Here is a 14131-nt window from a genome sequence, read left to right as displayed (position 1 = left end):
TTTGCTTCGGTGTTCTTATGGATTTTTTCTTTATGTTTTTTTTCAAACACAGAAAAGGTGTAAGGGGTGTTTGAGCACTGTAGATGGCAACAGAAACTCATAGCATCCCAAGCAGGCCCATGCTTAGTAACAAAAAATGTGGGCCTAATGTCTCGGGCTCCTAAGAGACTCTTCGCAACCCAACATGGCACAAATGAATGCACTGATCATCTTTTGCACGCAAAAGAACGTTTTGCACCAAACGTTTACAGGAAAAATACACCTAATTCCTTGCATTATCCAGCGGGAACAACCTGCTCATCTATGGACGGGGGATGGTGCAGAAGAGAATTCCAAGCAAAGCTGGATCATCTAACGTAGCGGGTCCTGGTTTCCAGCGGAATCGCAGTGCAACATGAAAACAGACGGAAACAGTGGGCAAACGGAATATCATGTGATATTTCATAGACAATATGTGTCATTATTGTGAAATTACGCATTTTACGTGGCTTCCCCTCAGGCAATTGGCTACTTGTAGAAATCTGTACTTGAGAGAGTGTCTCAAGAACAAATCCCCTGCAACATAATGGCCGCTGCCATCCACAAACAGCGCTTTTAGTGTGGGTGTGGTTGATGACAGCATCCCTGCTCAAATCTCTATAAATGGGGAGCTGAGCCCTGTTTTCCTGTTCCCTCAGCCGGTGCAGTATTTCACACTGCCCTGCCCTTGCAGATGTTTCAAATCTCAGAGTTACAGAGAAAGGACATACAGTAATCAAGGTTGTTTAGATTTAACAAACTAAACTAATAAGAAAGTTATACAGTAAGTTGAAGTTAAATATGTCTGACACAAATGTTTCATGTATAATACTATGGAGCTCTTTGAGAGGGACCTCTGCAGCTGGCTTACAGACATAGGACCAGTGGGGAAGGTATTAGCATGGGAGAGGCTTCTATGCAGATTGGGAGTAAGCAATTGTGAGTAGTAGAAAGAAAGCCTAAGTAAATAATGTTTTAAATCCTTCTTGACTGAAGGAAGCTAATGAGAAATTTGGAGAGCAAGAAGGGATAGAATTCCAGATTTTGGGGATGCAGGCATTCTGGATTGCACATTGTGTCATGACCTGAGGGTTTAGTGTAGTGAGAGAAAGAGGTCTATATTAATATTATTTGGAGACTAGAGGGTTCTAATGGGTATATGTCTAGTGGTTATGGCAGTATAAATATAGTGGTAGGAGAAAGCGTTGTGGACAGAATCTCCAGTATGTTGTGTCATGCTTTATGGGATGATGGGGGCACAGTACTGGCATAGGATGTGGTTGAGAATTTATTGTAAGGTAGGATACCTGAATATTGTAACCACAGTATTCTCTGAGAGAAATGTTGTGTCCTAAATATTGATATAAAAATACAGGCCATTGGAATTAAAAATCGAAGTTCTACACTTGATGGGTCGATATTTTGTTAAGCTACATTTAGGGCATAATGTTTCAGTCAGTTTGTATTATTGCTGAGAATATTATGATATACAACAAGCTATGGGAGGAATAAAGAAACAAACACCTAAAGGGTTGCCTGTGGTTTCCTGGGAGAATAGTGATAGGAGTTTGAATATTGAATGCTGGTCAGCTTGTGCTATTGCTTGCCGAGTACTGTTTTTTGTGTTGAGGTATAATAGGTTCAGTCTTGATGCAGTGAAGAGTTATTTCTTCAGAGCTTTGCTAAAGGTTATATGATCTGCAGATGTAGGGGGGGAGAGAGTCCCACAGATCTGATAAAGTTCTTACTGTAACCAGGAGGCCAGGCCAAGTCTTAGAGAGCAGTCGGTTTTTATTTGTGTAACATCCCCTGTAGTTATTTGGGTCTCTTCCCATGTATGGTGTGTGTGTGATGCAGAGCCCTTGGATTAAAAGTGCTGTGAACATGTGCAGTGCACATAAGGCACAAGTAAGAGGAACTTGGTATGCTTTGCACCTTTTGCAACTGTGAGATAGGTCAAGATTCCCATGGAAATTATGCTTATTTAACAGAGGCAAACAGGCTCATGGATATTTTGAACGGCAAACATCCTTTATGCCGACTTTTTTATAACGAAGTCCTGGTTAACGAAAGCGGAACAACGCTTTCTTTAACCACGACTTCGTTATTTTGTGCCTTAACCACGCATGTCCTGAACAACGAACATGCATGGTTAAGGTACAAACAAGGGAGTCGGCTGAGGAGGACAACGCCGATGAGGCGACGACTCAGGTAAGTGGGAGGTTTTAGGTTTTGGGGAGGGGGTGGGGGGTCGGGGGTTTTAGGTTTTGGGGTGGGGTTGGGGGGTGGGGCGTTTTTGGTTTTGGGGAGGGGGTGGGAGGTCGGGTGTTTTAGGTTTTGGGGTGGGGTTGGGGGGTGGGGCGTTTTAGGTTTTGGGGAGGGGGTGGGGGGTCGGGGTTTTAGGTTTTGGGGTGGGGTTGGGAGGGTGGGGCGTTTTTGGTTTTGGGGAGGGGGTGGGGGTTCGGGGGTTTTAGGTTTTGGGGTGGGGTTGGTGGGGGTGGGGCGTTTTTGGTTTTGGGGAGGGGGTGGGGGGTCGGTGTTTTAGGTTTTGGGGTGGGGTTGGGTGGGTGGGGTGAGGCATGCAGGATCAATGGGTGCCTGTTACTAATGACTTTACCAGGAATGCCTTTACAACGAAATATCGTTGTTAAGGCATTCGTGGTAAAGGCATTAGTAGTAACAACGAGGTCGGTGTTCCGACCTCGTTGTTTAGGCACTCGTTGTTTTGTCAGTCGGCATTCCGTCGTACAACCATTTTGAACAGTACATATTGTATGACAGTTACTGATTAATGTGTTTAGGTTATGCTGTGTAAGAGGCATGTTTTGTCTACTCTGTTGGTATGTTGGCTTAAAACAAGGTCAGAGTCCAGGATTACTCAGAGGATTGTTATTGTTTTGAATGTGAGCTAGTGTGGTTTACCTCAACACTTACATATAACCTACTTATAAAATGTAATTAAAATAGATAGGCTTCTAGCTAGTTGCCTAATGTAGCAGAGGCATTAGATGAGACTATACGAGGTAGGCAATGGACATGAGATAGACACACACCAACAGGAGAAACATTGCTGGCCTTGCACACAAGATCTAGAATGACATCCCCTGTGCATCTTGACTGCCCAGCCCTACTCCAGTGTAGGATAGAGATTAAGACACAATTCTTTAAAGAAATGCATCACAAACGGCAGGGTCAGATTGGGACAGAAAATAAGCTTGGGCACCAAAATAAAAGTGCCCCCCATTAGTGAATTAGAAAGCTAAAAAGTGGCCCATGTTTGCAAATCAGGGCAGTTTTGAACTTGTAAAGACACATGGTGAAAGTGTTTTGCAAGGTATGAAGGGCTGCACGGATTTGTGATTTCTGTGTGCAATGTTTCTTTTAATATCAGAGGAATCAACAGTAAAAAAAGGCCCAGCAGACCATAAATTAGGCCCACAAAGAGCCCAAAGAATGGCCCACAGACTGAGCTGTAAGACTAGCCCACCGGGCGCTGCCAGATTGTCCTATAGGCCAGTCCGACTGTGCAAAGCAGTAACAGTCCACTTCCACTATCAGAACCCTGCAAACTCTCCAGTGGCTCGTTGACTGTATATTTACTTTTGATCGTGCATGCAGAGATTTTATATCCTTCTATAAGAAAGCTATATCTTTATATAAAAATTTGACATTGTTCCTTTCCCTAGGAAGAGGAGGAGTGATTCCTCTCAGACCTGGGACTGGCAGAGACCTCTTTACAAAATCTAGAATATTCTGGATGCTCCAGTATTTCAGAAGGAAATTAAGACCGCCATGAAGGGTATGCTGGCTTAAAAAAGATATGAGGGAAGAGTGAAAAAGGTTGCAGTGGCTTAGCAGTTCATTTTTAAAAATCATATCAAAATATTCTGACAACCATGGTTGAAATAACTTGAATATTATGATCACAATTATGATCCATATGAAACTGCATATGAGGACTATAGGCAATGCCCAGTGATGTTGGTGACCGCGGACCACAGAAAACACGTAAGCCTCATGATATCTGACTATTATACAAGACTCTTTCCAGAATACGTCCAACAACCTGCACTTGCACTGCAACAGATTACGTCACAATCACTGCAGCCGTCAGAACAGACGCCTGAGTCTTCAACGCCACTGATCAAATACAACGCCGTGTCAGCAGGTATGAATTTATTTGATCTTTCTGAAATATCCATTCAGATTAACAATGATGATGATGATCACAGCCTCATAGATTGAGTGATGCTGAGTGGGATGACTACATCCCCCCAGCAGCTAAACCTCAAACCCCTCCCGAGTGGACTATCTTCCAGGTGACATTGCCAGATTTCACATCCTAATAGAGAGGGCATCCATAAGATTCGATCTTCTGGTAACTGTCGGGGAGACTGCCTGCTTCCTGTACGGTTCCCAGGAGCCTACTAGAAGATCTGTCAAGTCAATTCCAGTAAAAGACCGCCTCTGGAACGGAGGTGGTTAGCTAATACAGAACCCGGCAACAGGTGCAGTGGTGGTACTCAAGCTGGATAAACAGTATAAAGAGCCAGACAGCTCAACAGCATGCCTACTTGGCCACCCTAAGGCAGACCCTGGATGCTCAAAGGAGGTCTAGAAATCTGGAAATACCACACACTGCACCACCTAACAGAGAGGGTCATAGAAAGGATGCTTTTGGCAAGAGTCTTATCAATAGCAGCAGTGTAAATAACTCAGAGCAGCCAATCCTATGGCTATTATGGGCAGGAATGATCAACAGATCAGACATTGACCTATACCTAGGTGATAAAAAGTGGACGGTGCAAACAATTCTAGAAAGGTGGAGAACAGGCACCTGTGACACTCAGAGTCAGTAATGGATGTTGCAAATCCAGGCCTCCGGGAGCTGGCTGGGGCAGCTGTCTTATGAAAACAAAGGTAGGCAAGGGTTACCTCTTTTGGACCAGAAGTCCAAAACAGAAACATAGACATGCTGTTTGAGGTGGGAGATGCTCTTTGGAAAAAAAAGTGGATGAAGACCTTCAGGGCATTAAAATGTACAAGTATATAGCCAGGTCATTTGGGGCTTTACAGCACAGGCAACCCAGGCCTTATGAGTAATTAGAGGAAGGGTGCACTCTTACAGTGGATCATATAAGCCAAACACATTTCCCGTGTACAACCACCAGCAAATAGACATTATTAAGGACCAGCAATAGGAGTAGCAATCGCACACATTGTAGCATAACCAGATGATACACAGAGGTGGAGGTCAATCTAAAAGTTAAGACTCTCAACGTCATTGACATCCTTCAGGCACTAATTGCCATCTCACTTACGCACAAGTTCTTTGGCCACATAACAGACAGGACTGCTGTTTTGTACAAGAAATGTACAAAATCATCACGGACAGATGGGTACTGGATGTAATCTAGGGTGGACACAATTTGGAATGTCTACAGCACCTATGGCATTTGAAAGCAGACCGCTTCAACTTGCAATGAAAGGAAGCAATACAGTCAGTCAAAAAGGGACAAAAGAACGTGGAATTTAATCAAGATACCTCCTTAGAAGACATGGAAGGAATGGAGACCCTTTTTGGACTTCCGGGAGCTCAGTGTTTTCCTGAGGAAACAGTAATTCAGAATGGCAACTCAGCAGGTGATGCTGTAGCTCTTTATGGAAAATGAATACATGGAATCTTTAGACCTTTAAGATGCATATTGTTACACACCCATTCACTTAAAACACAAAAAATGTCTCAGATTTGAGGTAGCAGTTTGCCACTACAAATGAGTGTACTTTGGTCTGCTCTTGTAATATTCACTAAGTGCATGATAGTAGCTGCCTCCCCTCTGTGGATTAGGACATCCGTCCTACCCATACCTGGACGACTGGATGCTCAAGATTGCATCCACAAAAAACTCAGTGTCAGTTTACATCAATCTTTTCAAAAGGTTAGCGCTCACACTCAAAGAGAACATGTCTTCTTTGAAACCATCTCAGCGACTTCACTTTCTAGAACCTGTAATTAAAACAAAACAAAAAAAATCACATTTGTCAAAAAGCAGGCAGTCCACTGACAACTCACTGCCTTTGCACATTTTGACATTTTCAGGCACACCAGGAGCAGGATCTCTTCCACTGTGAGCAAAAAGAGCCCTGGAATCTTCTTCCTGAGTAAAATACCATTGTCCCAAAGTTGCAAGAGGCCTAAGAGACATAAGGTCCCAGAGAGGGAAAGATAGGAAAACAGTGAGAGTAATGCATCATGAAAGAAAATACATTTGCAAAATGGTAATAAGGTTTTCAGGAACAAAGGAATCCTAGAGAGACTGAATTTAAGGAGCCCTTGCAATAAGGGTACTTCACAGAAACTTGAGATAAGGAGAACGCGAGGGCTAGTAGCCCCACTGGGACTGTAAATAGATAACACTGGAGAAAATAGTTTTATACAAAATGAATTGCTTAATTCCCAGGAAAGGGGAGATCTTCTATGAAGAGAATACAGAACTGGAATTTAGGATTGTCAAATGATAACGGTCCTATGGGTTTACTTAAAGTTCAGAATTTTATTAAAAAAACATACCCACATCTATAAGTAAATTGTCAGGAACCTCTGTGGACAGGCTGAACTCCACCTGGAAATTGAGGAGTGCTGGGCACTGTATGTTGGGTGTCGGAGGGTGGTACAACTCCCCTTGCCTTTGGAGAATACTTGGGCATTTGTATTGGGGTGGAAGTATTGTTGAGCTTGGGACAACCCTCTCGGGTCCTTGTACAGGCCAGAGGTGTATTTACTGAACAGTGGGCAGGTTGTAATGACTAATAATCTCCCACCTGCGAGCAATGCAAAGGTGAGTGGATATAGGGGAACTAAGCCAAGACTACCCTCCCTGAAATTTTGCAAGACATAGAAGGATTATTTTTAACATCAGGGGACTTTAGCTAGATGAGGTTATATTTATAAATCCCCTGGACTCAGAGGTTCGTGATGATTGGCAGGAAGAGATCATGCTTAAGTGGGCAGGTCCAAGGACCAACCGTCTTTCAACTGATTTAATATTGAGTGTCCTGCTTTTCTTTAGCAAATGAAATGGGGTATTTTTCCTTCTGGCAAAAACATTCTACAACTTCTGCGCCAGGCTGTTTTAATTTTTTCTGTGATGTACTTCGTTAGGGTAAAGTTTCTACCCAGGTTGAATCCAACTTACTTGTCATTGGCTAACATTTGGAATTCGAATCTGTTCAGGTTTAGGTCATTGATCCAAGTTTGTGCCAGATGTTGCTTGTTGTTCTTTGTGAATAGTTCATTATTTGGTTGAGGTTAAGGTAGGTGCTGAACATTCAGCTCTGAATGAGACTCAAGGGATGTGTGAGGTGTTTAATGTCCTGAGAGGAGATGACTTTCAAGAAAAGGTGGCTGTCATCTATTAATTTGTGAATTGTGATACTGGTATTGCTGGCCAGAGTCCTACAGGGGTTCATGACAGGTTCAAGATGATGGGCTCTGGTTGTCTCTGGAAATTATGGCAATTTTCTGGGACTAGGAGGTGCCCATGTGAACAACTTCATGTCAGTTGGATAGGAAGGAGGTGAACCTCGGAAGGATGTTGACAGTGAATCCATTTAGTACTACAGGATCTGGATAAGGGTGGCATAATCAATAGTGATGAAGGCAGCTGAGAGGTCCAGCAGTGTCAGGAGATTGGTTACCTTAATCTGTGATCATGTGGCCTTGTCTATAATTTGTAATGAAGCTGCTTTCAATCTGCACTGTGGTCTGAAACAAGACTAGTAGTTATGCATGAGATGGTTAGTGTTAATATAATCTTTGAGTTGTGCATCTACTGCTTTTTCAGTGATCTTGCCAGTGACAGGTAGGTGAGCGATTGGTTGGTGGGTTGGGAGATCATCAGGGTGAAGTGTGGTTTTATTCAGAAATTGAGGATCTGGCATGTCTTTCGAGCTTCTGGGAAGATGCCTTGTTTGAAGGAAATGTTGATGATGGCAAGAAGGGTTTAGAGTTCTTATCTGTAGTGGATTTCAATGAAGGATGCTGGTAAGATGTCATCTTCGTAGGTAGTGGCTTGGGGGGAGTTGAAGATGTTGGCAAAGTCTGCAAAAGATGGGTTTAGATGATGACCATAGTGTAATGCAGCACAGAGTGGTGGGTGTCTTAGTAGAAGTAGGGTTGGTGTTTTAGATTTGCTGTCAGATCTTCTGTATCTTTTCAATGAAGAAAATGTTGATGGCATTGCACTTGTCTCTAAGGTGTTGGATTGAAGGGTGAGGCATGGCTTAATTGTTTTGAAAAACGTTCTGCAGATTCACTGATGATTTCGGTATAGTAATAGGCTCTGGTTGATGTTATGAGTTATGTGCATGTTGCGAAGAGGCCATTCAGTAGCATGTTGCCATCTTGTTTTCTGTTTTTCCTCCATTTTCTTTCCTGACTGTAGATGGAGTGCTTGTTGTTCTGTGGAGTACCCTGGTGTTAAAGGATCTGGGTTGCAATTGTTTGCTTTAGTTGGAAAGGAAAGCATTTTGAATTTGGTCGGGTAACATGCTGTACCAAATTGTGTGTGTCAGTGAAGTAGAGTATGGTGTCTCTTATTTTTTAACGCTTGCTTTTTTGGGAAGTTGATCTTACCAAGGATGGTGATTATGGTGTTTTGGCTGTATGACTTAGAGCCTGATTTAGACTTCGACTAACCCGATGGAGTAAGGGCCACCTGAGGTTTGGCAATATGCTCACCTGTCAAATTTAGAGTGGGCAAACATGTGACAGGCAGTTAAAAATGCAAAATGACCCACACAACATGTGAGAAATCACCTATGGTGCAGCGTTGTTGTGTTTTTTTCATTTTCAAAAATAAAATCCTGGCTCAGGATTTTGTTATTGGAAATAAAATACCATAGTGACTGTACTTAATTTGTTTGGCAAAGTATAAATCAGGCCCTTAGTGAGACGGTCTGAGAATTCATCTAGTAGGTCTTTGTTCTGCCTGGGAGGCCTGTAATGAGGTGGGATGACGGGCTGAGTTTCCCACTGAGAGAAGGTCTATTGGATTGAGACTTCTTCCTTCTGTTCTGCTCAATTCATGCCAAGGTCGCACATTGCATTATTGTTGTTTTCCTTGTGTGGTGCATGCGCCGCATTTTGAAGTTGCCTGGCTCTGTGTTAGTAGCTCCATAGTAGCTGTACTTTTGGAGTACATTTTAGGTGTCTTAATGATGTCATGTGTTGATTTTCTCACTATTTTAGTTTTGTTTTTATTCACCAGTACACCTACTGTGAAGGGGAGCCTACACTAGTAGGCGGGATTTGCTGGACTCCAGGTCGCTTTTTATTTTCCCTCCTGCCTTACAAGCACGTTTCCTTCGTGGCTAGGCATGCCTCGTGTAGAGCCTGGACTATATTCTCAGAATGCCTGCGTGCCAAACACAAGCCCATCTGCACCTGTCCGCACTCCAGCTTCCCCAGGCGCAAGGAATGCTGCTGTTTTGGGGCTAGATTGAAAGGCTCGCTTACCTTTACAGTTCTCCCTGGCTCAGTTATTGGTGCCACCCCTAACGGTAAGAGGGATGGGTGTCATTCGGTTAATTTGGATAAAAGTACTGAGTTCTGTAGCCCTAACTGTGCCTTTCATGTTAGCCCGATGGGTGGTGTAATTATACCTGCTCCTCTTGTGTAGATTAGGTTAGGAGAGATAATGAAGAGACCTGACAGCTTAACAAAGATTGAATGTGCTTTAATCAATGTGCTTTCCATCCTCAAACAGAAGTACAAAGTCATAGATTTAGCTCATTCTATGGTATTAGATTTTCTCTTTATCCAGTGCTTAATTTGTAAATAAAAAGATGCTGGTGCCCAAAGCTCTCCTCTTAAACATGTGTCTGCTGCAATTAAATGTGCAAACACGGAATACTGAGGCAGCGTAAATCTGAAGCATCTCTGGTCTTTTTAAATCAATTTACAGCCACTTCCTGCCCCTTCAGGTTACTCTGGCAGCTTTCTGCTTTCTTCCTTTGTGACGCTTTTTGATTTTTCTCTTCCTCCGACTTTCCCATATGTGTCTTTTGCTTTCAGAAAATGCTTGAGGCATAAAAATAAGCGCTGGCCCTCAAAAATACGTGCCGGTGCTCCGCACCAGCAACAAAAAGCCCAAATTAAACACTGTCTTTATCAAAGAGACATGGGCTAAAGAGGACTCAGCACCTGATCTTGTGGATGCTGTATGTTGGAAATGGCTCTTTTTGCAGGGTTATCCACAAACGTTTTGTCTCTGACCTCCGATTTTTTGACTGTGTGCTGAATTTAGTTTTTGCTGGCTTTAAGACTGGGCGCTTTACCATTGCTGACCAGTGCTAAAGTGCAAGTGCTCTCTGTCCATATTGTATTGGTGATTAGTTTATCCATGATTGGCCTATTTGATTTACTTGTAAGTCCCTAAAATAGTGCACCATGTGTGCCTGGGGCCTGTAAATCAGGTGCAACTAGTGGGCCTACAGAACTGATTGTGCCATCCACATGAGTAACCCTGTAAACATGTCTCAGACCTGCCACTGTAGTGTCTGTGTGTGCAGTTTTAAACTGCCATGTTGACCTGGCAAGTGCACTCACTTGCCAGGCCCAAACCTTCCCTTTTGCTACATGTAAGTCACCCCTAAGGTAGGTCCAAGGAAGGCCCAAGGCAACCCCATGCGCAGGGTGCAGTGTATTTAAAAGTTAGGACTTGTACTGGTGTGTTTTACATGTCCTGGTAGTGAAATACTGCTAAATTCTGTTTTCTCTACTGTAAGGACTATCCAACCCATAGGCTAACATGGGGATTGCCTATTTTGTAAGTGTAATTTCCCATTGGGATTAGATAAAGATGTGGAGTTTGGGATCTCTGAACTCATAATTTAAGAATCTCTTGATGAAGTTGTTTCTTAAATTGTAACTTTTGAAATGCCACTTTTAGAAAGTACCACAAACTTCAGGGTTGGGCACTCTTAATGTCAGCAAGGCTGGGCCACTGTCCAATATCAAACCTGAGAAAAAATTGCCTTTACTGACCTTGCTCATAAAAACATGTGTTTCAATACGCGAGCACCTCATTCAGTGAATGTGATCACCATATATTTGCTGTGTACAGTGCTTCATTTGTAAATACAGAGGTGCCAGTTGCCCAAAGCCCTCATCTTACATGCAATTACATGTGCAAACATGGCCATCGCAGGCCTCGTCATTCCATTTAAAAGCCACTCCCTGCCCCTTCAGCTCACCCCTGCAGCTTTCTACTTTCTATCATTGTGACGCTTTTTCGTTTTCCTCTTCCTCCGTCTTTCCCAAATGTGTCTTTTGCTCGCAGCAAATGCTTAAGGCAGAAGAATAAGCACTGGCCCTCAAAAATAAGTGCCGGTGCTCAGCACCGGAAACAAGAAGCACAAATTAAGCACTGGCTGCGTAGTAGATACTCTGTTACTTCCCATTTACACAAGATGTACTCTACAGAAGAACAAAAACAAAACATGACATTACATTAACATTTTGTTTTTAGTAGCCCAAAGAACATGCACAGAAAAACAATGTTTAGACAATCAGTAATGAAGCAATGAAGAAACTAAGAAATCCAGGTGTGTCCTAGTTCTGAAATGTAACACCCATGAGGGGTTTGTCTCTGTTTCACAGTAATTAATTGCCCCTATCAATGGGTCACAACCAGAGGGTACCAATCAATTGTCCAGATAAGTACTACACATGGATAGCACTTGTTAAATATTTCACTGCCATATTTCCTGTGTGTTCAAAATGTCTTTTAAATCACTCCCTGGGTTAAAACACCATTGACGCTTTTCGAACCCCACTTTTACTTTTGCGTTCTCCTCAGGACACAGAACTGATGGACACTACATGAAACAAAACAAGTCAAGAGGTAACAATCAGTGAACTGAACACTTACAAAGGGATTAATAATATCCTAAATGAACCTTACCCTCTTCAACTTACTTCTGTTGTTTTGTAACCAAAAATACCATGTCCAAATGAACATTAATGGTAAATAACGCCTGGATCTGAAAAATGAGACAAAATCAACACCACCTTCATCGCAAATCGAAGGTCAAGCAATGGAAAATATTTAAAAAATTGAGGGTGCTCACTTGAATTCAGGGGGCTCACACACGGCTCAAAAAATCTACTATACCACTCACTATGGCGAGTCATAGTATATCAGGTCAAGCTATGTTTAGAACCCACTCACCCCGTCTCGCAAGTTGAAAAATAACAGGTGTTCTGTTCAGTCAGAAACTGAATTAGCAATTAAGATGCCTTTAAATCTTATTCTTGTCACATTTACTCTATGTTCAGAGACAGAGGTCAAAAGTAGTTTGTCTTCTTGCAATTACTTTTCCTTGCGACAGCAGAGTTCCATGATTTTGTAAGGTGAACTGTCTGACCTGTGTGAAATGAAAGGCTGTGGGTAGCAGGTTTTTCCTAACACATAACATTTATATAACTAACTCAACTTTATACACATTAAAAATATATTTCAGTAGCTGTGAAACACTTTTAGGAGTGAGTTCTAATGTAACCAAGAAGAAACAAGCACATCAACTCCAGATCAACTTTAGAACTGGCACCGCTGTGCGACTCCATGCCGCTGCCTGCACGGAGCCATGGTCCCCACTGTGCTCAACGACTGCGTCTGGTGCCTCCAAAGTCCTGTTAGAGTGTGAGTCCCAAGTGCTGTGTCACTGACGTCTGTGAAACCCGACTCAGCTGAAGCACCTGTGGTCCTATGGTGTAATCTCAACACCGCAAAGTTGACGTCTAGTGTCTTGACCTGCAGGATATATTGACCCTGAGTCAGTAAGGAACTGACGTCTCACCTTCCCTGCCTAGCAGTAAGGAACCGATGCTGCACTGGCTTCAGCGACCCCTATCTCCCCAACTTTCCTGGGCGACTCCGTGAGCGGCCCGCACTCCCTCACGAATGGCATCAGACTGTTGGGAACGACTCCGTCAAAACGTTGTGACTGCCCCAGTTGGAGCTATAGTGTTTTTAAGTGCTATACTAAGATTTAATCTTTGAAACTTTGTATCTTTGCTTGTATATGTTGGAGTTTTGTCATTTTGGTCCTGTTTTACTCAGATAAATATTGGCTATTTTTCTAAACGGGTGTAGAGTACTTTTGTGGTGTTTTCACTGTGTGTTGTTACTCTGTGTGTGTGTGTGTGTGTGTGTGTGTGCGCACAAATACTTTACACATTGCCACTGAGATAAGCATGACTGCTCGTGCCAAGCCACCAAGGGAGGAGCAGGGATTATTTTAGCAGTGTAACTCCCTTACCCTGACTAGAGTGAGGGTCCCAGAGTTGGTCACAGTCCTGCAGAACTTGGAGTAGTATTACGCTGGAAACTATGCAGAATGCCTTTAATACCCTGGCATTGCATATAGACATTTCCACCTGCCGCCCAGTGGAAGACTTTGTAAGTTGGGTGGAGTGAGCTTTAGATACTTGAGTCTCCATAAAAGCAAAGAAGATTGTAACTCGAAACAAAACCTCTGCCCCTTGGTTTTTAGATAAGGTTGATGAACTCAGGCAGCTGTTTTGTAGACAGGAGTGTAAGTGGTGCATTAATTTGGATCCAGCAGAGAAAAATAAGCATAAAGCATTACTTTTAAGATATAAGTGTTAAATTTTTTAGGACAAATCAACTTTTTACACAAATAATGGAATGTCATCCAAAATGTCCTCTAATGAATTATTTAAAGTTGTCAAGTGTCTGTCCAATCCACCCTGTAAGCAACTTGCTAGTAATTCACAAATTTCCTGTGATGAGTTAGCTATTTTTTTAGAGGTAACATTTTAAACATATACTCAAAATGTGATTTGTCTAATGCACTTGTGGACCCTAATAGGTCTTTTTGTTCCTCTTCACATTATTCTTTGTAATCCACTTCTGCACCAGTTTCAGCTGCTCAAGTCAAGGAACTGCTGATGGGTCCCCGGCAGAGCTGTGTCCCCCACAAAAAATCTGCTCCTATATCATTAGAACCTTGAAAAAACCCCTTTTCTTTCATTCCTGAAGAGCTTCGCAAGTCTGTGGCCATGTCCTTGATCACAACCTGTTTAGAC

The 14131-nt window shown here is 42.7% G+C and overlaps 1 protein-coding gene across 2 annotated transcripts in view; it reads left to right on the top strand.

Annotated features, from left to right (window-relative positions):
• The window catches only part of LOC138261081 (testis-expressed protein 47-like), a 124218-nt gene that overhangs the window by 66788 nt on the left and 43299 nt on the right, over window positions 1-14131 (top strand). Inside the window, exon 6 of one of the 2 annotated variants that reach the window (XM_069209711.1) lies at window positions 53-1482. The exons of the other annotated variant lie outside the window; for it this stretch is intronic. Coding sequence (XP_069065812.1) covers window positions 53-103 — 51 coding nt within the window. The 3' untranslated portion in view covers window positions 104-1482. Of the gene's footprint in view, window positions 1-52; window positions 1483-14131 lie in introns of those variants that run through there. 2 annotated transcript variants of the gene reach the window in all.

The sequence above is a fragment of the Pleurodeles waltl genome, chromosome 10 (assembly GCF_031143425.1).
Source record: "Pleurodeles waltl isolate 20211129_DDA chromosome 10, aPleWal1.hap1.20221129, whole genome shotgun sequence".
Classification (NCBI taxonomy): Eukaryota; Metazoa; Chordata; class Amphibia; order Caudata; family Salamandridae; genus Pleurodeles; species Pleurodeles waltl.
The sequence above is the reverse complement of the archived record's forward strand: the minus strand, read 5'-3'. Positions and strand labels throughout refer to the sequence as shown.